The 26,579-nt window shown below is 35.8% G+C and overlaps 1 protein-coding gene across 5 annotated transcripts in view; it reads right to left on the bottom strand.

Annotated features, from left to right (window-relative positions):
• Positions 1-26,579, bottom strand: part of Arhgap5 (Rho GTPase activating protein 5) — a 76,680-nt gene that overhangs the window by 31,333 nt on the left and 18,768 nt on the right. For all 5 annotated transcript variants that reach the window (XM_036205777.1, XM_036205776.1, XM_036205773.1 and 2 more), the window contains one exon: positions 1,918-2,065. In XM_036205777.1, coding sequence (XP_036061670.1) covers positions 1,918-2,065 — 148 coding nt within the window. The remainder of the gene's footprint in view (positions 1-1,917; positions 2,066-26,579) is intronic.

The following is a 26,579-nucleotide window of genomic DNA, read 5'->3' as shown; positions in this document are numbered from 1 at the left end:
TAATAATAACGTACACTTTGCTTATTATTTGATCTAGACTAATTCAAGTTAAAAACTGAATTAGAAGCGTAGTCACTTCCCTCAAGACAGGTCACTCGATTACTATGAAAATACTCAAGAAACTGGTATTTTAAAATTAATAAATTTTCATTCTATTGGTAAATGCTAAACCCACTGTTATTTTAATATTTTTCAATCACTGAAGAAAATCATTTTCTAAATCCTCAGTCATATCCACAGGCCTACAGGCGGAATGCAGTTCAGTTGGTAGAGATGCTTTCCTAGTATTCAGGAAGCTCTGGGTTTGATCCTCAAAGCCAGATAAAACAGAATCTAGTTGTGCATGCCTTATATCCTAGCATTTGGGAAGTAGAAGAGTAACACAAGTTCAAGGTCAGCCTAGAATACATCAGATCCCTTCCCCCAAACAACAACAAACATGTTGTATTCACAAGGCCTAAATACATTATTACAGAAAATGAGAAGTCAGTAAGTCCAAAGCAGAGAGTAGTATTAGAAAAATCTTTGCATTCATTTTTCCTGTCTTAACTTCAACTTCGAACAAGAAATTTGTCTACCACTCATTTCTGTTTGTTGAAGGAAAGAAAATGTTTAAGTTAGTTCACATCAAATGTAAACTCTAAAAATTAACATGTACCAACTGAATGGAGATGATATATTCTTTTAATCATGATACTAGTGAATAACAGTACTTTACTATATTCTATCCCTTACTAAACCACAAGTCACCGTTCCTCATCAAACAAACTGGTTATGTACAGACATAAGTTGATAATTGAAATAAAAGGTAGGGCATCCATGAGCAAAACTAAGCATGATTATTTAGATAAAACATGGCTTTACTAATTCAAACAAACAAAAAACCCCAAAAGCTTATATACGTCAAAAAGAGCATTACAAGCAAATAAAGCTAAAACTGATGTAGCTCGTGTTTTTAAACTTTTTTATAATTGTAGTTCATTCAATCACTCAGGTCCACAGTTAACTTTGAGCTCATTTAAAATATGCTCAATAGTCAGGTATGTTGGCAAATGCCTTTAATCCCAGCATCCAGGAGGTAGAGGCAGCAGGATTTCTGTGAGTCTGAGGATGAACTGATCTACACAGTTACACAGATACAAAGTGAGGCCTTGTCTCAAAAACAATAAATAAAATACACTCAAGCACATTTTTTTCAAATCTATTTCCCAACACTTACTACCCCAACTCTGATTTTTTTCAGTTTTAATGATCTATATTACAGCAAAGCAAACATAAATGCAAACTTGGTTTTAGAACTGTGAAGATATCTATACATTCCTTATAAACATAATTCACACCATATAAAATGACATCAAGCTAGAACTGCTGAATAAATAGTAAGTCACACACAGAATGAACTGCCATTTATAAATGTGTAATTATGGCTTTAAATTTTAGAAGAAAATTACCCATGTGTAAAATAAGTAACATAAATAGTATTAGGTTGAAAATATTTTTAAAAAATTATAAAAGTAATCTCAATATTATAGTAATGAAGCTATTATAAATTTTAGAAGAAAATTACCCATGTGTAAAATAAGTAACATAAATAGTATTAGGTTGAAAATATTTTTAAAAAATTATAAAAGTAATCTCAATATTATAGTAATGAAGCTATTATAAATTTTAGAATTATTTTATATTTTAATATAAAGTTTAATATTTTAACTTTCAACATATTTATTATGTTCAAGTAGATCTTCAAAATTACTACTGATCAACAATAAAGTATCAGATAACTACCTTCAAGGTGACACTAATGGGAACTATAAGGCTCAAATAAAGCTTTAACACATCACAAACATCTGACAAACTGTTATTGTACCAAAAACACGAATATAAATCAAATCTCATGTACTGATTCTTCTAGCCTACCTGTGTCTTCAATAAATTCCACACATTTCTCAACAAACAGTGGTATAGGCTTCTCAGCTGTAACCAGATCCTGGAGGGGCATCCCAAAGTAATTACTTTCCCAATTTCTACGTGTTGGTGGATTGAAGGTCTTAGTTTTCTTTTTCTGCTACAAGAAAACATATTCAAATTAAAACTATTAATGTTTATCTTCTCCAGAATATTTCCAAGCAATGTAAATAAATACTTTGGACCAAAAGAAGTATTTAAAAGTCACTTCCAATCTAAGTGCCCAGTAATAATTGCCCTGATAAATTCTGCTGGATGTAAACTGAACAACAGAGACAGGAATAAGGGGGGGGGGGGCTGACTAGAAGAAAATGGTCTCTTTGGAAAATAAATGGACTGGATAAATAAGAGATTGGAAATAAATAATTTCTCAATGTTAACACAAAGGACAATAACTAACATCCCTCCGTGTTTTATATGTGGTCTGTCAACTTTATTTAGCCTTTGAGGTAAATTGTGATTTCGTATGAACTTCTTTGTAAGAACAAGTTATGCTCGATTGATTATACACTTTCAATGTCACCACCATCCTTCTCTCATCTCATTTTCTTCCTATCTTCTCCCTTTACATTTTAACATCATTTTCTGAAGGAGCACACACACCATCTTCAGAAAACTAAAGAAATTAAACAAAATCTAACATTAGAGAGAAAATGGATTCTTTACTTGGAAGTGAACATATTAAAAACACAATGAACACTGTCTGAAAACCATCTGTTCAGGAGATACTAACTCAACTTTTCTGGATTAGATGTTATCTCCATAGACAATGCTGTTGCAAACACCCAATTGCGGGTTTCTGAAGTATAGGAAGATTAAAGTCTTCAAACACAAAAAGAGAATGTTAGAGCACTTTTACTGACAACCTTAGATTCTTTCAGTCTAACCTCATATACAAATTTTTTATTTTCCCTGGTATAAACCAAACCAACCAAACAAAAAGAAATAACAGCATGCACAACCCAACACAAATCTTTTCATACAGTGGGTAGTGTTGTTGCAGACTTACAAATAGGACAAAACCACACTGTAGTCAGAAAAGTGGAGCAAGGGGAAGAGAAGCACAGACACCATCATCTCATCTAATGCCCAAAACATCTCTCATTTTCCCCACTCTTTCTACAGGAAACTTGTTTTAGTCCCTACACGGGACAACTTGAATATTTCAGTCCTTTCACTTAGCAAACTGCCAGAGCTCATGAAATCTAACTTTCAAATCCTCAGTCACTAACACTTCCTAGTAAGAAAGAGAATACACAACTTTTACTAAGCAAAGACTACTTACAATAGGTCATTAGTATTCTGGCTCAAAACCTAACTTACCTAATTAAACAGTCTGTTATCTTATTCTCCAACTGACCATCACCAAATGTCCAGGAAGTAGCAGAAACTGTACTTAAAAGCCAGGTAGAGGTAAGTGGCTAAGTTCTTTTTTCTTGGAAGTAAGGTCCTTTTCAAGTTACAAACTAGTAGCTGCATTACAATTTGATGGAAAGGACAACCGGAAGCAAAACTTTTTTTGTCTGTTTATTGCTAAATAAACTGCACCTCTAGTCAACAGCAATGTCTAGGAGATAACAGTATAACAGAAAAGGTAAAGAACTCAGTCTACAACACTAAAGAGTTACTTTTTTGTTTTTAAAGTGTAAGATATCTGGGACTGGAGAGATGGCTCAGTGATTAAGAGAATGTATTGCTCCTGAAAACAACTTGAGTTTGGTCCCCAGCACCCATCCACAAGGATCTGATGTCTCGGGCCTTCACGGGCACCTGTACTCATATACACATACCTATATATGCATGGACACACAAACACACACACACATATAAAATTAAAAATAATTTTTTAAAAGTAAGCTATCTAGTTAGTCTTAAATGTTGCAATTCACTGTTAAGAGATCACATTTTATTATTGGCCATTCAAAACCAATTTAAACTCTGAGACGACTGAAGTAATTATATCCCCACTTGAGGTTGGGGAGAGAAAAAAGTAAAGTCTCAACTTTGTTTTAGAACACCTGAATATTTCACTAAATTTGGTGGGTTAATAAAAGGAATCAAAATGAGGTAGATTATCTGGAATAAGCTCAAAAGTGTACTTCTGGGCCCTAAGTTAATGAGGCAGGGGATTTAATTCTGAAACCACCAGATGTGGTGCTAGTAATCTACTACAATAAAAAGGCAAGATCTTAGAGCAAGGACTTTTCAGCAGCTCTAAGGGACACTTTAATACAAGTCTGCTCTGCTAATCGTTATAGGGGAGGATCTATATGACCAGTCTGTTTCCTAAGGATACTGCCACAAAGAAGTTTACCAGCTAAAAAGTAGCCTGGGGCAAGAATGCTGCTAGTTCAAAGTCAGTCTGGGTCACAAAGTGAACTCGACCTACGGTATGTAGATAAACTAAACTATAGGAAAAAAAAGAAAGCAAAGGAGTTTTAGATCAGATACACCTTTCAAAATGAGTTAAAATGCATACAATTATTTTTAGTCTATAATTCATAGTTCTTAGCCAGCAGAATCACTCCAGGGAGTTCTTCAAGGATTTAGGAATTTGTTGTTGAGATAAGGTTCCATTCTGTAGCCCAAGGCAGTCCCCAAGTTGTGGACTATTTGTACACTGTGTGAGATATATTGCTATGACTGGTTTAATAAAGATGGCCAATAGCTAGACAAGAGGTAGAGGCAGGACTTCCAGGAAAAGAGAGGACTCGGGGAAGAAGGTGGAGTCGCCAGCCAGACATGGAGGAACCAGCATGGACAGTATGGAGAGATGAGGTAATGAGCCACATGACAGAATGTAGATTAAAATAAAATGTAGAGCCAGGTGGTGGCGGCGCATGCCTTTAATCCCAGCACTCGGGAGGCAGAGGCTGGTAGACCTCTGTGATTTCCAGGTCAGTCTGGGTTACAAAGTGAGTTCCAGGAAAGACTCCAAAGCTACACAGACACACCCTGTCTTGAAAAAGAAAAAAATAATAAGATAAAATAAAATGTAATTAAAATACATGGGTTAATTTAAATTATAAGAGCTAGTGGGACAAGTCTAAGCTAAGACCAAGTGTTCATAGTAAGTCTCCATGTCGTTATTTGGGAGCTGGCTGGTGGGACAGAGACTCATTACAAATGACATACAACTTGGGGCATGTACACAGAACCCACTGTTCACAGCATACAGAGGTGAGGCTCTTTTAAGAGGCCCTGCTGTGTGGCAGAGCAACTGGCATGCTAGGTAAAAATGCCTGCCACTGGAACCCAGAAAATATCCAGAGCTGGGGCAGTACCATGCAGTACTATCCAGTGCACTGAAGCTGACATGAGGCTAGGTCCTCAGTGAAGGGGAGAGGGGAGAGGCAGCCAACAGCCAGAGCTGCTCAGCAGCCACTTAGCAGTTTAAGGTTTGGTACACATCAGAGTACACTGCAAGTGAGCGGCTACTAGCACTTAATAAAGTCAGGTCCAGAATGAGAAAATCTCTGAACAGATACAGATGCTAATGAAAATGGTTATAGATAGTCATAGAAAAATATAGTTTAAAGATAATAAAGTCTTTAAAAAAGGAATAAAGTAATATAAAAAAACTAAACCACAAAACAGGGTGTCTGGGTCTATACAGTAATTCGTTGACTGAAATTTTAAAATGCTCATGTTAAAAAACACGATAGCTGCTGAGAGATATTGGATTATGCAAAATGCTAAATTGAATCAACCTATTTAAGAATGTCTTAACTTCAAAATGGAAGTCAGAAAATATGTTGCATTGGGGAGAGGTTATGCCTTGGTTCCATAGGAAACAAAAAGTTATGCTTCTCTTCAAAACCAATAAGGATCTTGGCTACAGAAATGAGGGGGAAAAACAAGAAAGACAATAGGACAGATGGTGTATAAGCTGATCCCTTGACATGGGAACAGCTCTGAGACTAGATGAAACATGATAAATCTTGTTGGCTAGAGTCCTCATGACTCATTACAAGCCATCCTTTTATATGACATGGATAAGATTTATATCCATTTGATTATATAGTCCAAATGAACTTATAAAGTTGACAGGTACCTTTTACCTGCTCAAACATAGAATAAAAAAACATCTTTAACTGACTTGTGCACACCGCACATTCCATACTTGTGTTAATGCAGATATGTACCTTTAAAAGCTTGTGTGTTTTCAGAAAAAAACAGACACCAATGAAAACAAGTAGCCCAGATAATCCAGCCTCTCAGAAAGCCTCTGTTGCAGTTTTCTCAAAATCTGCATCCAGAACAACTTGAAAGGTGCTAGCTGAGAAGGTCTAGCTTCAAGTGATATTCCAATCCAGGACTTCAGATAAGATATGCACCATACTTCCCCATCACCCAGAGACAGTACAACAAACTATACAGCTAACTCTCCCAGGACCTGAGCAGTATCCCAATTTTCTCAGGGTCCCCTAAAGATGCCACTGCCTCCCAAATAACAGGAAGCAGTCTAGAGAACATGATGTCCACATTCCCAAGAGGTGCGGTTTTTGGTCATTCGATGGGTTACAGATGTTTGTCATTGTTTAGGGGGTTGGTAACAAGTTGTTATTGGCCACAATCAGGAAAAAAGCTGAAAGAAGATTATATTCAGGGATTTCTTTCTGAAGGGAAAAAGGGGGCATATAGTATAGAAATGATGGGATTAAAAGGGTGGATTGTTGAGTTTACTTTTGAACAACCACTAGTCTCAAATACTTTACATTGGTATGGATTTTGGTATAGATACAAATTTAAGGTTATTTTTTGTTACACTGTATATATGTTCCTATTGTATCTATTCTGCTCATTAAAAAATATAATTTAGGGCTGGAGAGATGGTTCAGAGATTAAGAGCACTGACTGCTCTTCAAGAGGTCCTGAGTTCAATTCCCAGCAACCACATGGTGGTTCACAACCATCTGTAATAAGATTTGGTGCCCTCTTCTGGCCTGCAGTCATACATGTTGTATACATAATAAATAAATAAATCTTTTTTAAAAAATGGACTATTATCATTAAAAAAATGTAATATATAATTAAGACAGGTTAGTAGTTAGCCATCTATAATAATAATCAAATTTGTAGTCATGTTAGGTATGTTTTCAAGATTAAACAGATATATTTTAAATAGATAGATGGTTTTCAAGCACTTCAAAGACCTACAGAATATGACATTTAAAATGTTTCAATAATCTAAGGCTTTTCATGACAGTGAGACATGTCTGCTCCTGGCAGAACCAATTTACTTTAAAAAAGAACGACAGGCATTAAAGAACCTCCATATGGAGTTTACTTTCCTTTTTAAGAAAAATAATAATTCATTTATTTTTATTTTATGTGCATTGGGTGTTCTGCCTATTTGTATGTCTGTGTGAGGATGTCAGATCTTGTAGTTACAGACAGTTGTTAGCTGCCATGTGGGTGCTGGAAATTGAACTCATAACCTCTGGAAGAGCAGTCAATGCTCTTAACCACTGAGCCATCTCTCCAGTCCCCAAGTTTACTTTCTTTGTGGCAAAAGTTAGGCACTGCATCAACTGCTGACAGTATGTTGCCCAAATGGAACAAGCAGGATACAAAAGAAAGCAACTGATACACTTTGCCAAGACAAGGTAGAACAGTCATTTAAAATTCCTGCTTCACAGAAAAGTCTGTCAGATATCCTAGGCCTGAAGGGTGAAGATGGATGCCTCAAAGTTGCAGAGAAACTTTGGGGTGAGGGGTAACTGTCCAGCTAGCTGTTTCTGTCATTTCTATAGTTCTGGAAGTTGTCTGCTCTCTACTTCCTGTTTACTCAGATAATATTATATCCTTCTTGGGTCTCAGAGTTGAAGACTAGACAGTTTCAAAAAAGAAACTTATATAAAAGATGTAAAGTTTATAAGATTGAGAAACATAAAAGCTTAAGTTGTTTATCTAAGAATATGTTTTGAGATCTAAAAAGATAAATTTGCCAAATACAGATAGTCTGAACATCGTAAATGTTACTTACTTCTTTCTTGATTGTCCTTATTGTATATGATTTTACTGTATTAGAGTTAAAATTCCCCCTGCCCCCCCCTTTTTTTTCCTATTTGGTTTTTTCCAGACAGGGTTTCTCTGTGAAACAGTCCTGGAACCTTTCCATTTTATTTAGACAAAATTGGCGGGGCGGGGGGATGTTGTGGGCTATTTGTACACTGTATGAAGATAATACTGCTATGACTGGTTTAATAAAGAGCTGAATGTCTTTATTAAGTAGCCAGGCAAGAGGTATAGGCAGAACTTACAAGCACAGAGAGGGCTTAGGGAAGAAGAAGGCAGAGTGACCAGCCAGACACGGAGAAAGCAGCATGGGCAGTATGAAGAGATGAGGTAACCAGCTACACAACAGAACACGCATGAAATAAATGGGTTCATTTAAGTTATGAGAGCTAGTGGGACAAGCCTAAGGAAGGCCAAGCTTTCACAATTAGTAATAAATCTGTGTCATTATTTGATAGCTGCTGGCAGGACAGAGACAGACTTGTTACATATGTCTCCCTCCACTTCCCAAGTACGAGGATTTACATATCTGACAAGTGTAGGATTTTAAGCTCTCCACATTGAGATTCATCCCTTGGCTAGAGTTACTGATCTATAAAGCCATTAATTCACACTAACTCAAAATAACATATAATTTAAAATCAATAAACTAAGACTAGATAATTACAACTTTTATAAATTGCTAGCTGGTTCTCTGAAATAAGAGAAAAACAAGGATATATGTTGTTTATATAAATAGCTTGTTTTTTTTTTTTTTACATTTAGTGAGAAATGAAGTCTCCAATTAAAAACTGTCAATGAAAAACAAGATCTGATTTACAATGACCCAATTTTAATTTTCACTACCTTCATAAGCAAAAATTTATGCTATTTATACTGCTATTCTTAAAACAAATTTTGTTTGCAAAAACATGCTTATAATATATTTGCAAATAATGTAAACTATGTTATTAATTAAATGTATAGCAGATAGTTTAAATTCTCAGAATAAATGAACAGACAAGGAAGACAAATCGTTTTCTCCCCTCCCCCTTTCTGCAGCAATATCAGCAACATACTCATATAAACATTATAGTGAATAATATTAAAACCTTATAAACATAAACTCTGAACAAAACTTAAGCACAGCTAGGCTTTCAAAGAACTTAAGAAAGCAAGAAAATCTGGAACTCTCTTAGACATTATTTTTGAGATAAAAATAAATGCAAAACGAGATAAATGAAGAAATGTAAAGAAAAATCTTTTGGCAGCAGCAGCAAAGACTATGACTGAAAACACCAGAATAAAACATTAGGGACCATTAGCATGCTACCTTTTTACCAGATCACTCCTATTACATATACCCAAATACATGGGAGTTTGCTCTCAATTACTTTTTTAAAAATTTCATGTATATATACTTTATTTACAACATCCCTGCCCCCTCCAGTTTCCTCTCTAGAAACACACCCACTACTCTCTCTCAAATTCATGGCCTCTTTTAAACTTTTGTCATACAAACACATGCATATAAACACAAATTAATATATATATACAACTTTCTGAGTCTACTTAGCTTTTACTCATGTGTGTATTTTTAGGGCTGATCATTTGATATAAGATAACCAATTATGGGGTTCATCCCTGGGGAAGATGGATTTTCCATCTCAAGTCATTAATTGTCTATAGCTCTTCATCTAGGAGTAGGGTTGCTCATGTTTAAAAAAGAAGTCTCTCTCCTTGTTACCTGCTGATCTAAGATACTGGGTACACTTCTGATAGACAAACCACACAGACATCATTTGTACTAGCTGGGTCCAATTTTCCTTCCTTCACTCTTAAACATGCACTCAAATTAGTCCCCATGACACTCAACATGCTTCTAACTCCATCTTCTAAAGTACAGATGATTGCTTTGTAGCAGTTCTCGGTTCTCACCTTCCTTGACTTCTCAGCAGTCTTTGTAGTGGACTTCAAGGCGACCACCCTATTACTTCATGGCATGTTTTTCAGCATACTCTGTAATAATGGTATGAATGACTTACACCTCACCCTTGATTATCTTCTCCATATAAACTCACCCTCTTGGTTATGCCATCTACATACTGAGAACGCAAATGAATAGTCAAATGCACCTTTTCTCCTGAACTATAAATAATGTAAAATAACTTTACTCCAAAGAGAGACTTTTTACATGTCCAAAATTCCTGATATTTTCCATAAAATAAACTATATGTTGCAAGATATTTGGTTACACTGTGTAAAGATATGTCACTCTGAATGGTTTAATAAAGACCTGAATGGCCAATAGCTACGTAGGATTTCCAGGCACAGAGGATACTAGGAAGAAGGGCAGAATCACAAGGAGACATGGAGGAAGACATGTAAGAGATCAGATAACAAGCCATGTGCCACAAGACAGAAAGTAAATTAATAGAAATGGGTTAATATAAGTTTTAAGAGCTAGTTAGAAACAAGCCTAAGCCATCGACTAAGCGTTCATAATTAATAAGTCTGTGCTGCGATTCGGGAGCTGGCTGGCGGACGAAGACTAACTACTTCTACACATGTCAATGGTTGGCAATTCCACTTCAAGTGCTCAAACTAAAAATACTTAAGACGTCTGTTGTGGAATCCTGTCCTCTGGGTATGATATGGCCACTGCCATCTCTAAGTCATTGTAACTGTGATTACCCACAGAAGACTTTCGTAACATTAGGCCTATGTGGAATATTCCTTTATACTGTGTGAACATATGTTGCTGTGATTGGCTTAATAAAAAAGCTGACTGGCCAATAGCTGGGCATGATAAGGTTAAGGCAAGAGCCAAACAGAGAATGCTGGGAAGAAAGGTATAGTCAGAGGAATTACCGGCCACACAGAAAGAAGCAAGATGGACATGCCATACTGAGAAAAGGTACCAAGCCATGTGGCAAAGTGTAGATAAAAATATGGGTTAATTAAAAATGTAAGAGTTAGCTAGTAACAAGCCTGAGCTATTGGCCAAGCGTTTATAATTAATATTATCCCTCTGTGTTAGTTACTTGGGATCTGGCAGGTGGTCTCCACCTACAGGCCTACTAACATTCTCTTGTAGATGAGGTGGCACATGAGATGGGTCACAAGGCAGCCCTACAAAGTGTTCACTAATCATTCAAGGTAGCTCATCTAACCCTGAGAATATATAAGTGGTTAACATTTCTGGGATTAAGGGAGATTCTGGTGGTGTAGTTGCCTGTGCTTCCACAAGTAACCTCCCATCTGTGCTCCTGATAAAAAAGTAAACCCAATTAAGCACATTGGCTCACCAAACTAGAATAGAGTGGAACCAGTTCTTTGTGCTACTCTCTGTGACATATCGGGTTTGTTCCATGTCTCCCCAGGAAAACTTACTCAACATAATCCTTTATCTCTCTTTTCCTCTCACACCTTACTTCCAGTTGCTAAGCAAAAGTATAGAAATACATGTTATTTTTTCTTACCATCTTTACTGTTAATTCCTTGAGTTCACAAAGCTATCATATTATGTATCTGGATTACTAAACAAACTGGTATTCCCTATAAAGCTAGGCCATTCTCAAGAGAGTGACCAGAACTCCCCAACAGATGGCCTGCAAGCCTTGCAATGCCACTTTATATTGACCTCATTCTCCGCTATTTTCATTATTTATTCCTTCCAGCTACACAGCTTCTTCAACAATTTAACATGTCAACAATGTTGTTGCATTAGTACTTTTGCACTGGTTGTTCTCTTTGTATCCTCAAGGAAGCCCACCGTAAAAGCCATTAAATATTGAAATCCTGCTGCAGTCTTCCCCAGCCTTCTTCCACTACTAATCCCCACAACACTATATAACTCACTCATATCCCAATACTATATAATAGTCATATCTTATTTTTCCTTCTTTTTGGGGGAGGGGTGAGGATGTGGGAGGAGAAGACTTACCCTGGACACAATATACAGGCTCTACCTGAGGAAAGGGATTTTCACCTGTTTTGTTTGTTGATAAACACCCAAAAATCAGAAACACTGTAAAATAAACTAGTACAAATGATCCAAAAAAAAAAGTTTCTTCTAAACTAACAAACTTAATTTTTATAAATAAACCCAGGTGAATCACGGAGATAGAGTCATGCTGAACTCAACAAATGTCAAAGAATATTAAAGGTACCCAGACAGAATAAATAAACCACCAATAGTGGAGATGGGGAGGAATATACAGCTAGCTTCAAAATTCTCAAGACAACTCTAAGAAGATTCTCTGACAAGAGTATACACAGGAAAAGTGAGTATAAAAGAATTCTATAGTCATCTGAGCTTGGTGGCTCATGCTTGTAAAACTCCAGCATTTGGCAGCTAGGGTGAGGAGAATGCTCCAAGTTCAAGGACAGCTTGGGCTAAACAGTGAGAACTTGATCCAATAAATCAATCTCTTTAAAAGTTATAAACATATAACGAAATATCAATAAAAGAACTTAGCATAGTAGATTTTCTATATTAAAACCTAAGAATGAACACTGTGTACAGGACTAGAGAAATGTCTCAAAGTATAGAAGAAGCCTTGTACCTGTGTTTGCTCGCTGGTAGCCAGGTAGAAAGCTGGATGCAGTGGCATGCACCTGTAATCCTAGCACTTCTACTACGAGATGGGTAAGAGAGACAGAACTGGCAGGGATCTCATAGCCAGCTAGCCTGGAATATGCCGAGTAGCAGAAACAAGACCCTGCTTCAACAAACTTGGCAGGAACTGACTCTGGAAAGTTTTCCTCTGACCTCCTCACACTCATATACAAAAAAAATAAACACTGAAGACAAATATGATTTCTAGTTTTTCAGGTAAAGCTACAAAAATTTTTGTTAAAAAGACTAAAAAGCCTCAACCTACTCTAAAAGTAATATAGTAAGATATAAGAAATGATCATAGGGCCTAAGAAATGGCTTAATGGGTAATAGTTCTTGTCACCCAACCCGATCTGAGTTCACTCTCTGGGATCTACATGGTAGGAGAAAACTAGCTCTGGCAGGTTATCCTCTGATTTCTGTGTGTTCATGCCAATGGGTACATGCCCATATACATACATACAAAAATATTAATCTGCTATTTAAAACTTCTTAAAAAGGAGATAACCCTAATACATAAGGTATAAATATACATATGAATTTATTAGGTATACCATATTTATGAATATAACACACATATGGTCGAGTATTAGAATAAATATATTGGTGGCTGAGTTAAAAATAAACTGAAATGGGGCATAATTAAAGATAACTTAAAGATAAAAATAAGAAGCATGCATGTGGCTAGTTTGATTTTTTTGTAGAGTTTTGTGTGTGTGTGCGTGTTTTTGTTTATTCTGTTTTGTTTTTCCTAAAGATGCATACAAAATAGAAAACAAAAAAGGCAAACTGAAACATAAAAGTAACTATAAATAGAGTAAGAACAGCTATTTTAAGTCATGCAGACTAAGCACAAAAATAAACCTAGTTAACCATTTAAAGAGAATCCAAAGCCTTAAAATGGAGAACTCAACAAATAGTGTAGAAAAGGATCATATCTCAACGTAATAAAAACTGCACTCAACAAACCCACTGCTAGTATCATACTGAACAGAGACTTCCTCTAAGATCAGGAAGCAAAGAAAGGTGTTCACCACTCCTTATTCAATACACAAGGAGAAACAATGTGAGGCCAAGGAGGCAAGAGAAGAAATAAAGGACACACAAAGAGGAGCAGAAGTAAATCATCCTTGTTTGAGATGATAGGACACACAGAAAACCTAAGATGCCATCAAAGACTACTGATGAGTTGAATAAAGTAGCAGCATTTAAAAAAACAATGGCTTCTCTATACACTGATAAATTTTTGAGGACAAATCATGAAAATAATTCCACCACAATACCTATAAAAAACCAAAATATCTAAGAGTAAATGTTACCAAGAAAATGAAAAGCATCTTTAAAAAAAAACTACTGAACACAAAAGAAAAAGAAATTGAAGATACTAAAAGAAGCAAGATTTTACAGGTTTCTGGGTTGAAAAATTATTAAAATATCTATACTCCACAAAGGTATCTACATATTCAATATAGCCTCCATCAAAATACTAATGATGTTCACAGAACTAGAAAAATATCCTAAAATTCGTATGGAATCACAAAAAATCTCAAAGAGTCAAAGCAATCTTGGTCCAAAAGAACAAAGCTGGAAGCATAATAATCCTATTTGACTTCAAGAGACACAGCACCCACACAGTCCACTGTAATATGGATAAGGTCATGCTTTACGAAACAAAGGAACAAAGGAAAAGAACAGAGATCCCAGAAGTAAACACACATTCCTATAGCCAACTGTTATTTTCTAATCAAAGTGGGACAAATACACACTGCAGAAAGGACAAGCTCTTCTGATTTCTTCGGAAGACTGAAATTTAACCCCCATCTCTCAACCTGTACACAAACAATTCAAGGGAGATTAAAGACATAAATGTAGTTAAGTCTAGAAACCATAATCAGTGTAAAAAAAATATATGAAAAACACTTCAAGACATTACTGTAGGCAATGGTTTCCTAGAAAGAACCCCAGAAGCACAGAATTTTTTAAAAAGTGAAAGCCAACAAACAGGATTATATTTTAAAAGTTTAAAACCTTTGCACAGAAAAAGAAGCAAAGAACACAGAGCAGAAACAACCTATACAATGGAATCTGCCAACTACTCATCTCATAGAGGGTTAATATCCAGTATGTATGAGGAACTCAAACTTAATAAAAAAACAAAGACAAACCAACTAAGATGGGCAAATGATCTGAACAGGTATTTCTTAAAAGAAGCCATACAAAGCCCAACGAATTTTAAGAAAAAGTGTATTATTACCACTGCCTATCAGAGAAATGCAATCAAAAACAATAAAATACTGTCTCTCACAGGGCTGGGGAGGTGGCTCAGTAGGTAAAGTGCCTACCACACATGCATGAGGACCAGAGCACTGATCCCTAGACCAAAGTAAAAAGCTGATCATGGTGGTGCATGCCTATAATGCTAGCTCTAGCCACCTGAGTTTATCCCTGGCACACACATCTTCTGACCTCCATACATATACCCACACCCACATTTTTAAGTTTACAAAAATGAAGACCTTTATTACCAGGCACCTGTAGTTTTGCTTTTTAAAAGCAACTGTTTGTGAGCACCCACATATGTGTGTCGGGTGGGTGCGTTCATGCCAAAGCACATGTGTGGGAATCAAAAGACAACTTGCAGAAGTTGGCTTTCTTCACCATCCCGGTTCCAAATATCAAAGTCATCTAGGGTTGGCAACAAGTACCATTACCTGCGAAGCCATCTTACTGGCTGCTGGTTTAGTTTTTTTGGTTTTTTGTTTATTTGTTTGATGGGGGTGGGAGTTGCCAACACGGTTTACAAATGAAATTTAAAAATAAAAATCTTAGATATGAAGCAATTTGAAAATCATTAAAGGTATATTGGGTAAAAATGTTGTTCTACTCAAGACATTTAAAGTTGTTTCTTTGTCTTGTGGGATAGGAAATTGTGTCAGTTATCAAGTTGCTGAGTACCACCACTGAAATGTTTGCTGACCTTGGGTTTTAATTTTGGTAATTCTTACCTTCTTCAGGCAGTCTTTGGCAAACACCAAAGAACTGTGGCCATGATTCCATCTTTCTGTTCTGTGGCTACCTTTCTGTTTTATGATGTCAGAATCTTCCATCATTCCTCCCTGAACAGAACTGAGATAGTATTGTCTATATTCACAGTTATCTCTACATGTAGTGTTAAGAACCTTCCCCTACATTAAGATTGCTGTTTGCAGATTCTGGACTTCTGGGGCATTTGTGCCTCCACTGTCCATTCTAATAATTCTGCTGGTAATTGTATGGGGGACTCTTAGGATATAGAGAGCATTTATAATGGTTACATTTTTGAAACATATTTAAAGTCCTGGACCAGTACTTCGCCAGGCTCTATAACATGTACTGTCTCCACATTTCTTCTTCTTTTAACACCAAACTCCAGTTTATCCATTTCTTACACTGTAAATGTGTTCCCGGGGCTAGTCAGATGTTGAAGCTTCCTTTGTATCAATTTGGTACGATACCTGATCAGTTTCTTACACCGAACCATTTTGTTGTTTTCCAAACCTTCCTGATAACCTTCTAGTCTTTGTCACTGTACTTATCCTTCCCTTCCGTCTACTGATGACTGTGGTGTTGGGCTTGGTGCTGGAAGCAATGGAAGGAGTGGATCGGTTGCAGCCATTAGACACACTGTACTTCTTCCATGGTATAATCATAGCCTGGGAAGCAAATAGCTCTCAGAACTTTCTGGAGTTTGTTCTCTGCTCCTGATTAGCTGTTATATTTATATAGATGTTATATTTAATAGTATTAAATAATAAACCTATTATCTATATATATTTTATGCATTCAACACATACCACTTGAATTGTGTTCAAATGCAATTCCCCCCAAAAACTGTCAACAAATCTCCAAGAATATATCCTACTCTCTCAACTCCTTATATATGGCTTCTCTTACCACTCTACTAACATGCTATTAAAGACTTTTTCATCCTTCTTAAGTTCTCACCAACATTCTTTCTTAGACTTCTGCCCTAAGTACTTGCTCTTTTGACTTCCATGTAGGTCACTCCTCTTTGCTTTCCATTTCTGCTCCACTGCTCACAACTACTCTTCCCCATAAACTCACCCTGAGCTCTTCTGTCCTCCAGCTGTTCCACACCCTTCAGTGAATAATCTAATCCCAGTTTTAAATCCTTCTCTTAGTACCAGAACTCATAAATCTAACTTGAGACTGATTGTGTCCCCTGGGATGTTAACAGATACTTTAAACACAACATAAAAGGTAAGAAGGAATAAGTGTCTTCCGAGGAAAACCATCCAGTCGCTCAAAGCCCAAACCCAAGAGTCAATACTGATTTCCCTTCCCTTCGGCTCTTCCTAGTGAACAAATCAGAAGCATGGTAGCACCATTTTCAGAACACTATTTAGAATCTGGTAACCTTTCTCTTTTTTTAGTATGTGTATTGGACAATAACACATAATGGATATTTGGCTAATCACTAACAGAAAAATATAAAACTATAGGCAGCAATACAAGGGCTCTCTACTACATAAGGTTTTTGTTAGTAAATGCATAAAGTATTGTCAGTTTATTCACCAGCTAATTGAACTTTAAGATTTACTTTTGTTTTATGTGCATAAGTGTTTTTCCTGCATATATGTCCATGCATCATGTCTGTGCTTTGTATGTGGAGACCAGAAAAGGGTGTAGACCCCCTGGAACTAGCTGGAACCAAACCCAGGTCCTCTCCAACAGCAGCAAGTACTTTCCATTGCTGAGCTCTCTCTCCAACACCATCCCCCGTCAACCATTTTATTTACCTAATTACAGATTCTTTTGATTGTCACTAAATGGCTGTTCCTAATTTTAAGGATCCCATCTGAATCATACCAAAGAATTATTACTTGTAAAGATGTAAGTCAACCCTAAATTAATTCATTTGAACACAACAGCATATAAAAACTGAAGGATTTTCCTGTGTATCATTCCTGGTTACTGTGAAAGACAGAAAAAATTAAGGGCTTTAATGCCCTCAAGAAACATCGAATCTACATGAAGAAAAAAAGGAAAAACCCACACTTCACTACCAGTTATTTACAGTACATACAAAATAGTTTACTAAATGGGAAAATGACTGGATGCAAAGCTTAACCAGACTCCAAAAGGCAGAATTTTACATACACGATAAGACGTCAGAGAGTCCAGAAATTTAAGTATCTAGTCTCTTAAGTCATTTTGCCCCAAAATATCGGACTGCCTGTTATATTTAGGTTAAGGACTGAGAAATCAGAAACTGCTATTTACTGCTTATTGTATATTAGACATTTGTTCAAATGAAGTGTACCATCTTAACCTTCATGACAGCACTGATACAATTATATGTTGTAACTATCTGATATTCTTAGACTTTCCAACTGTAGAGGAATGATTGACAAGGATAGAAAAGCAGACAAAAGTCACACTGCAAACAACTTTGGGAGCCTAACTGAGGAGTCTGAAGTGTAAAGATACCACAAACAAGTTGTAGGAAGAGAGATGAGGCATTTCCATTATAAAGTAAAACAGAGTCTGAACTAATGCTGATTGGAACAGAGAAACTCAATTAAAGAATAATTGCACTGTAAATACTGGTGATGATGTGGAGAAACTGGATAGACCATCCACTGCCAGTGGGAATCTAAATGGTCCACCCACTCAGGAAGATAGTAAGGCAGTTTCCTTACAAGACCGAATATGAAATTATCCTATGACCAAGCAATTATAGTCCTATTCTAGAAACACAAAGACTCATTTTTTTTTTTTTAAATCTAAGACACGACCCAGTGTCCTTCATCAATTTAAAAACTGGATATACTCATTCTGTAGAATATTATTCAGCAATAAGAGGGAACAAATCATTGAAAGATGCAACAATTTGAATAAATCTGAAGAGAATTATGCTAAATGAAAGTCAGTCCTAGAAAGTTACCTACTGTTTGATTTCATTCTTGTTATTACTATTATTATTATCATTATTAATTAATTAATTTATTTTTTCAAGACAGGGTTTCTCTGTGTAGCCCTGGCTGTCCTAAAACTCACTCTGTAGACCAGGCTGGCCTTGAACTCAGAGATCTGCCTGCCTCTGCTTCCTGAGTGCTGGGGTTAGAGGCGAGTGCCACTACCGCCCGGCCTCCTGTAATATTCTTGAGTCACAAAACTACCCAAAGAGCAAGCAGGCTAGAATCTGTAGGCAGTTAAGACTGGGAAAGGGTGAGGAGGAGTAGATCTGGTTAGAGAAGAACAATAGAAGGACTGGCTGGGGGTGAAACTGGTTTTGAATCTTTACTCTAGTGACAGATACACAAACTCATGCATGTGAAAATTTTCAGAACTAAATACACATATAAACAATTCAGAAACTGGGGAATTAAAAAAGCAGACATCTAACTAATACCAATGCAATGGTTGTGATATTGTACTATAGTCATAGCAAACCTGAGATCTCTATATGGCTTACAATGACATAATATCTACAATTATCACAAAATAAAATATTTAATAAAAAAACATGGCAATAGTCCAAGTAAGAAGCAATAAAAACTCAACTGGGATTGCAACAATGGAGCAGAAGCAACACATTTGATAGCAGAATAAAGAGCAGCTGAGTATGATGAATAGCAATAGTATGTAGTTCTGATCCGTAGCAGCATGCTCCTAAAAACACATTCTTGCTCAATCATGATGAGGACAGAGGAGCAAAAGCTATGACCTACGAGGAAAAACCTGCCTTTCTTACCAAACAGGTACAAACATGCCATATATAGCTGCCTTCTTAGAACCTCACAGAGATCTCCTTAAAGACTACATTCAGCTGTACCAGTATTTCTCAAACTTCAGCACTGGAGACATTTTGGGCTACCTAATCCATAGTTGTGAGAAATGGCCTACGAATTTTAGAATATTAGCAGCATCCTTGACATATATACTGGAAGCAACACTCAAACCCAGTGGTGACAGGCAGACACTGTCATAGGTCCCTGAAAAGCAGTTAATTACACTGAGAACCACTAGTCTAAGTTAGTGAAAATAAGAATGAAGATCTCAAGTATGATAAACGGCTACAGATAACATTCCTGAGAAGTCTGAGATTTTAACTTTAAAAAAGAAAAACAAACAAACAAAAAAAAAACAAAACAAAAAAAAACACGGTAATCCCAGCACCCAGGAGGCAAAGGCAGGAAGAACATGTGAACTCAGTTTGGGCAACACAGGAAGTCAAAAAGAAGAGAACAAATAAAGTGTATTCGTGAATCAAAATGAGGAATTCTAGTGTGATGCATACAAAGATACATGATAACCTTAACTGCCTTTAAAATGCTACAGTGGAAGGAAAAATATGTAGCCATAATATTTAAAAAAACAATAACATGGGAAGGGAGGTGTCCAATGACACGTCAGTATAAGAACTCTTTGTGGACTGTGGACTCTGTGAAAGTTTATTTAACTCCATTTAAAAGTCTACATGCAGTAGTTCTGGGTATTGGCTGGGAGTCCAAATAGGTAATGAAAACCAAGAATGTGTGCCTTCTAAGAAAACTGGTCACTTTTCAAGCTAACCAAGTAAAATGAAAGAAGAAATAACTGTAGTGAGGGTTCTTATAGACACAAGTTAGACAAACAGCTTCTGACTTTAATTCAGAAAACTTTCTGTAAGATAGTATCTTCCTAAAAAATGGTTTCAACGTCTCTAAGCCACCTGGTAGACTGGTTTAGTAATGCCATCAACAACAAATAATAAAATGTAAACCAAGAGTGACCTGGAAAAGGCACTGCCACATCTAGTTCTACAAGTGAATGGGTATTTTTATCGGGGTTCTTCAAATATCTACATTCACAAGAACTTAGGTTTTAGAGAACACATACAATTCCATTCCTAAACCACTGACATCCCTTTGACTTTCATCTTACCTATCAACACCGTTCAGTGTTGAATTAATTCCAGTGTTTGCCAGTCAATGTATTAGTGAAGAAAGAATGAAAAAGGAAAAAAAAACTGAATAAAGAAATAAAGAAAAACTTGAGTGTTTTCCATCTCTCTCACGTTTTATAACAAGAACTCTTAAGCTAGAGTCCACAGGTCTTTAGAAAATAAGTGAAAATATTAGAACTCCAGTAAAATTTTATATATGTACTTTTCCAGGAGAAACATTCAAATCTTTCTTCACATTTTTAATGACTAAAACCAATTTCCAAAAATTCAAAACAATTATCTTATACAAAATATAAAAATTGTTCCTCATACTTGGATAACACTAAACAGAATCACAACATCACTTTTTTATACCCATGTATTCTGTGTTAAGTATTGGAAACATGAACACTACTTCTAACTAAAAAGCCTCTTTCTACTGGAGTCAGCTTTGTTTCGTTTTGAAACAAAGCCTCCCTATGCATACAAAGCTGGCTCAAGGTGGTCCTGCTTCAGCCTCTGAAGTGTGGAGATCTCATAGGTAGGCATGTGTCTCTCTATCCAGCTTTGGTTTTTAAGTCATAAAATAATTTCTGTTTACTTGAGGATCTCTTCATCATTTCAGCTGAGCCATCAGGAAAACTTCAGAGCTAGAAATCATAAAAATGTATCTACTCTTATATTTTTGGTTGTGAGCCTAGCCTTTAATGGGCTAGCCATCTCTCCAGCTCAGTGGTAGAGTGTTTGCCTAGCAAGCACAAGGCCCTGGGTTCGATCCTCAGCTCAAAAAAAAAAAAAATGTATCTACTGTTTTTCTAGGATTGAATACAATCATTTATAATACACTGAAGTTAGTAGTATGTAAACCAGAAATGCTATAAATTCACCTGTCTATCCATCTATATGTTAGAGCATAGCATCCTGCATTTAAAAAGTACCTCCTTGACACAGACTATGTTCTTAACAATTACAATTAATCTGATGCAGAAATAAGCAACTAATTTATAGGTCTCAGTAAAATATGAATTAGAAATATACTTTAAAATTTAATTAAGTATATTTCAATCTATATCTGAAAAGAAATCAGTCAAATACATAGTATAGAACAAACACGTGCAAGAAATGAGAAAAGGCAAAATGTAAGTAAAACTATGTTATATAACTGAACTCATGTAATACCAGCACTGAAATACTATTAAAGAAACAAATCTTAAGACTGCTTGCCACTCGTGTTGCCCAGATGTTCTCAAACTCCAGGCCCAGGAGGTCCTCCTGTCTCAGTCTCCCGTAGCTAGGCAACACAGGCACATGCGTGCCCTCATACATGGCAATAAAGCACTCTTAGCTTTATGCAGATTATAAACCCTACACACCTAGCTAATGATTCAAAAGCTCATTTTAGCTTACCAGTATAAAATAGAAATAATAACAAAAGCCAATGTTTTCCAGGTAAGACAAAGATGGAGGAGAATTTACAGTTTCTGATACACCGATACACTTTGTTGAAAATTTAAAATCAATTTTACTAGACTTAATTCCTTGAGAAACAGCCAAGGGATAAGTTGCATCTGTATTAGCTTCTAGTACTGTAAGTCATATAAAGTATTCAGTAAAAACCTATTTGGATAAAATAACTATCCTCTTTCAAAATAAATTATAATTACTAAACAGATTCTTTTGTTAATATATGTATGTGTATGTGTGTGTGCGTGTGCATGTGCGTGTGCGTGTGCGTGTGTTTTACTATGACACAAAGTATAAGAACTTCCACTTATACTGAATTCAGCTGATCATACTGCAATATATTATTAGGTCAGGGACATGAATTGTAAATATGGTATCAATTTTTCCCATAGTAGGCATTATAGTTTATCCTTTAGAAATTACTCAGTGCTCTTGGGATAAAAACTCAGACACAAACTTAGTATTCCTCTGACTCAATACAAGACAAAAAAGACTCAAAACAATGTTAGCTGGAGGGTTGATGGGGGGAAAAAAACAAACCTTTCTCATTTTCCTGAACATATGTCCTTCATAAAGGTGACTCTGGATCCTTAAGAGCAGAACTTCAAAGTAATAATGGTTAAGTAATTGATACCTTCCTCAACTGGTAATTTAGGAATAAATATTCCCCCAAATAGGCTAAAAATTAATAGAAAAATAAACTTTAAACAGTTTCAAAGTTTTGTTAAATGAAGACCTGCAGTAAGTTCAATTCCCAGCCCCACCAGAAACAAAACAAAAAACATAAATGAGATACATCCTTCAAGGCCCTAATTTCGTCAGATGTCAGGATGTTAGCTGACAGACTAAAAGCTGTGCCTAAATTTGTATTGGATATAAACTTGAAAAATTTTATATAGTTTACTGCCTTTATACCTAAAAAGGAAGATTTACATGTCAAGTGAAAATGGTGGCTGCCCTGGTGGTAGGTTCTAGAAATTAGCATCAAAAGCAGATGGCACAGCATTTCTTTCTTAGACTGGTAGCTCAGTCTATCCGCTGTTGAGTCAAACATGGTAGCATGCTCTGCAAAGTCCACATTACAGGAATGTGAGAGGGGCACCTTGGCCTTTCCCCTTTTGTCCTCCGGGTGACAGTCGGCAGGTGGAATATAGTGTACTTCCCAGCTCCTTTGTTATCTTCCCTGAATAAAGTAATGCTTTCCTTTAACTATCTATGAGTCTCTGTAAAAGTCATTGTAAAGAGGCACAAAAATTTGGAAACTGCAGCTTCTACCTCTAGACTGAGATTCACTGAGATAACAAAGTACTTCATTAAAATTTTTTTTCATACTGTATAGTCTGATCATATTTTCTCCTCTCCTATCTCTTCCCATATCCTCCCCGACCTCCCTACGCACTCCATTTTCTGTGTGCTCTGTTCCCCCTCCCAGATGGGGGAAGAGCTCAAACAAAACAAACAGCCAATAAAACAAAAAGCAAAAACAAAAATCATGGAGTCTGTGCTAGCTAACTACTCGTGGGAATGGGGCCTGCCCTCTGGTATGACATACAGTGTGACACTCCATTATAGAAAACTGATTTTTTTTCTTTGCAAGTGGGTATCAATTGCAAAAAGCTTCTTGGTTAGGGGTGAGACCCCCTTGTCTACTTCCCACTCAGTGCTGGGACCCCATCTGATGTGAACGTATTCAGGTCCAATAGTATTTATTTTAAAAAGGCAGTTTATTTAACAAAGACTGTTGAGGTTCTAAAGGCATTTATTTCTAAAGCTATGACTTACTATATTCTAAAGCATGTACTTTGCCAAGTTCTCATCTATTCCTAAATTAGTAGTCTTTCCATGATAAAATTTTATCAAGCATTTTCCCCCATGTACCACTATCATGATACTTTTTCTCCCTTGTTTATAGAGGAACTACATAAATCGAATTCTTAATATTAAGCTATCTTCTGTATATGCAATATAAATCCAAATAGACTAAGATTTTCCTTTTCTATATTGTTAAATGTTTTTTGGTCACTAACAGGTCCTTAATCCCTCATCTGAAAGCCAGCCATGCATTGTGAGGCATACCTTTAATCCTAACACTTGGGAGATAGAGGTTGGAGGATCGAGTTCACGACTAGCCATTGCTAATAAGACCCTGTCTCAAAACGAAAGTCAAATTTACAGGAAAGGGGTCTGTGGACCTATTACTTTAAGAATTTTGTATAAACAAAATTTCTTTCTTATACCTTTGCTATCTGGTTATAAAATTAAGGACAAATACAAGAATGAAGAATATATTCCTTTGCTTTCTATTCTCTGAAGTAACTTCTGTAAACACCACAATTACCTGTCCCATAAAATTATATAGACCAGATATTTCTCTGGTGGAAAAATTTAACTGCTACCTCACAATTAAATCAAAGCTTTCTTATTTAGGCAAATTATCAAACTGTAGCTTTTAGATGTTTGTTTCAAATTTTCAAAGTAGTATACACAACACTACTGACAGCACTCTCAGGTATCTTTTATTTTCATGAACCTCTAATTGTATATCCTTTTTTATATGTGTGGGTTTATTTTAAAATTTTTAAAGTATACTTTTATTAGTTCATTGAGCATTTGGTACTTGTCTTGATACTCACCTATGCCATCCTTTTTATTCTGAAGTGTTATTTATGGCTTCTGTATTTTCCCAATCTTGCTAACTTTATCTATTTTCTAGTCTTTCTAAAGAATCAACTTTTAGCTGTTGATTTCCCATGTGGTCTCTGAATCTGGATCACTTTATAATGAAATGTTTACATATTTCTCTTACCTAGTCTATCTACATATATGATCCAAATCTCTTCCTAACAGCAATTCCTTGAATATTCTTTATCTGAAATGCTTGGAACCAAGAGTGTTTCACATCTCAACATTTTTCTAATTTTGTAGTATCTGCAGTTATCTTGAGGATGAGATTCAAGGCTAAACATCAAAGTCATTTGTTTCACATATACCTTATACTTGTTTCACATAGTCCAAAGGTAATTTTGTAATCCTATGGATCACAGGCCTTGCTTGGCTCCAAACTAGTGCTACAGTTTCAATAAAAGCTTATAAATGCATTATTAATATTTCAGTACCCCAAAATTAAGACAATTTCTATATCATCTTTCACTTTATCCAGACAATTTGATGCTTCTGCATAACTGAAAATTTTTCTCCATCTAAAACTGTTTCTTAAAACATATCAAAAAGAAAACCACTGATTTACTCTATGGCACTCTATGGTGATCCTTTTCTACTCTGTACACATTTAAAAAAATGTTTAGACTGCAGTATCACAAAATAACAATTCTTTGTTTTCCTCTCCAACAAATGTAATGTATCCTCGCTACTGTTGGAAATACATATTGCTCTTTTTATCACAGCAATGTTAAGTATGATGTCTCTGTTTTCCTAGATGGCAATGCAGAGGCTGAAGAGTAAGCAGTTGAGTCTGAATTCAAAACCAGAGAAGTCTGGGTCTACAGAAAACCACACTGCCTGCACCTGTTCTTGTCTGAAGTTGCATAACCTATATTTACCTTTTGAAAACTATGCACTAGAACCACTTATATAACTAAAAACATTACAAACCTAAAAAAACAATTTCTTCACTTTTTAAAAGTTCTAATACACACCCTATGGATCTAATAATTAAAGCAATGTTACATCAAAGTCTAACACATTTCGGAAAAGAAATCTGAAAGATGGCTGAGGTGACTTTAATCAAACAGAAGGAGAGTAAAGGTATAATTTAAAGCTAATTCAACAATAGAGCAAGTGTAGAAAAGACTGACTTCAATGGAGGTAATTAGCAAATAACAAAAATTAAAGGCAAAGTATCCTATTTGCTAAGATGCTAGTGATTATAAACAAAACTATTATCTTATATACTATTAAAAGATGAAACTCCTACACCATTTCAGTTATGATAGACTTTCAAACTCTTGACCACTATTAGATTTGAGAAGTGAAGGGGGAAAAAAGGACTAACAATCAAATAATTAGACAGCTGAAGAAGCACTACATAGGTGAATGAAACTGAAGAAGTAACACTCAATCCAAGGAGTTGTATAATTATTCAGTTGGCACAATAGACAATGTTATAAATTCCAGAATATATTTGGTATATTCTTACCCTGCGCTCATGAGAATGTAACTAAAAGAACTGAATAATACTGAATCACTAAAATATAGGTCTTTTGCATCTAGTGATTACAAATGTATTCTGAAAGACAAGCCTAGAACAAACTTTTGTGAAAAATGACTTATTCATTGTAGGAACAAAAAGATGGTAAAATTAAAACCTTGGAAAACTAACTTGCCAGTTTTAATCAATTTACTACATGGAAAACATTGAAACACTGCTGCTGGTAGAGAAATTTTTGCATAGGGAAAACACAATAAAGTACTTAATAGCAAAGATCCCAGTACCTTCAACTTAACCTCCAAATGCTTAAACAAGCAAACAAACATACCCGCACTTCATGCTCAAGCAAGAAGGGATAAATGTAAACAACCAGGAAAGCCGATGAAGGGCATACAGGAACTTTTGGCTATTCCTGCAATAATATTAAGCTG

Source organism: Onychomys torridus, chromosome 14, assembly GCF_903995425.1.
Source record: "Onychomys torridus chromosome 14, mOncTor1.1, whole genome shotgun sequence".
NCBI lineage: Eukaryota > Metazoa > Chordata > Mammalia > Rodentia > Cricetidae > Onychomys > Onychomys torridus.
This window is presented reverse-complemented; position numbering and strand designations above follow the sequence as displayed.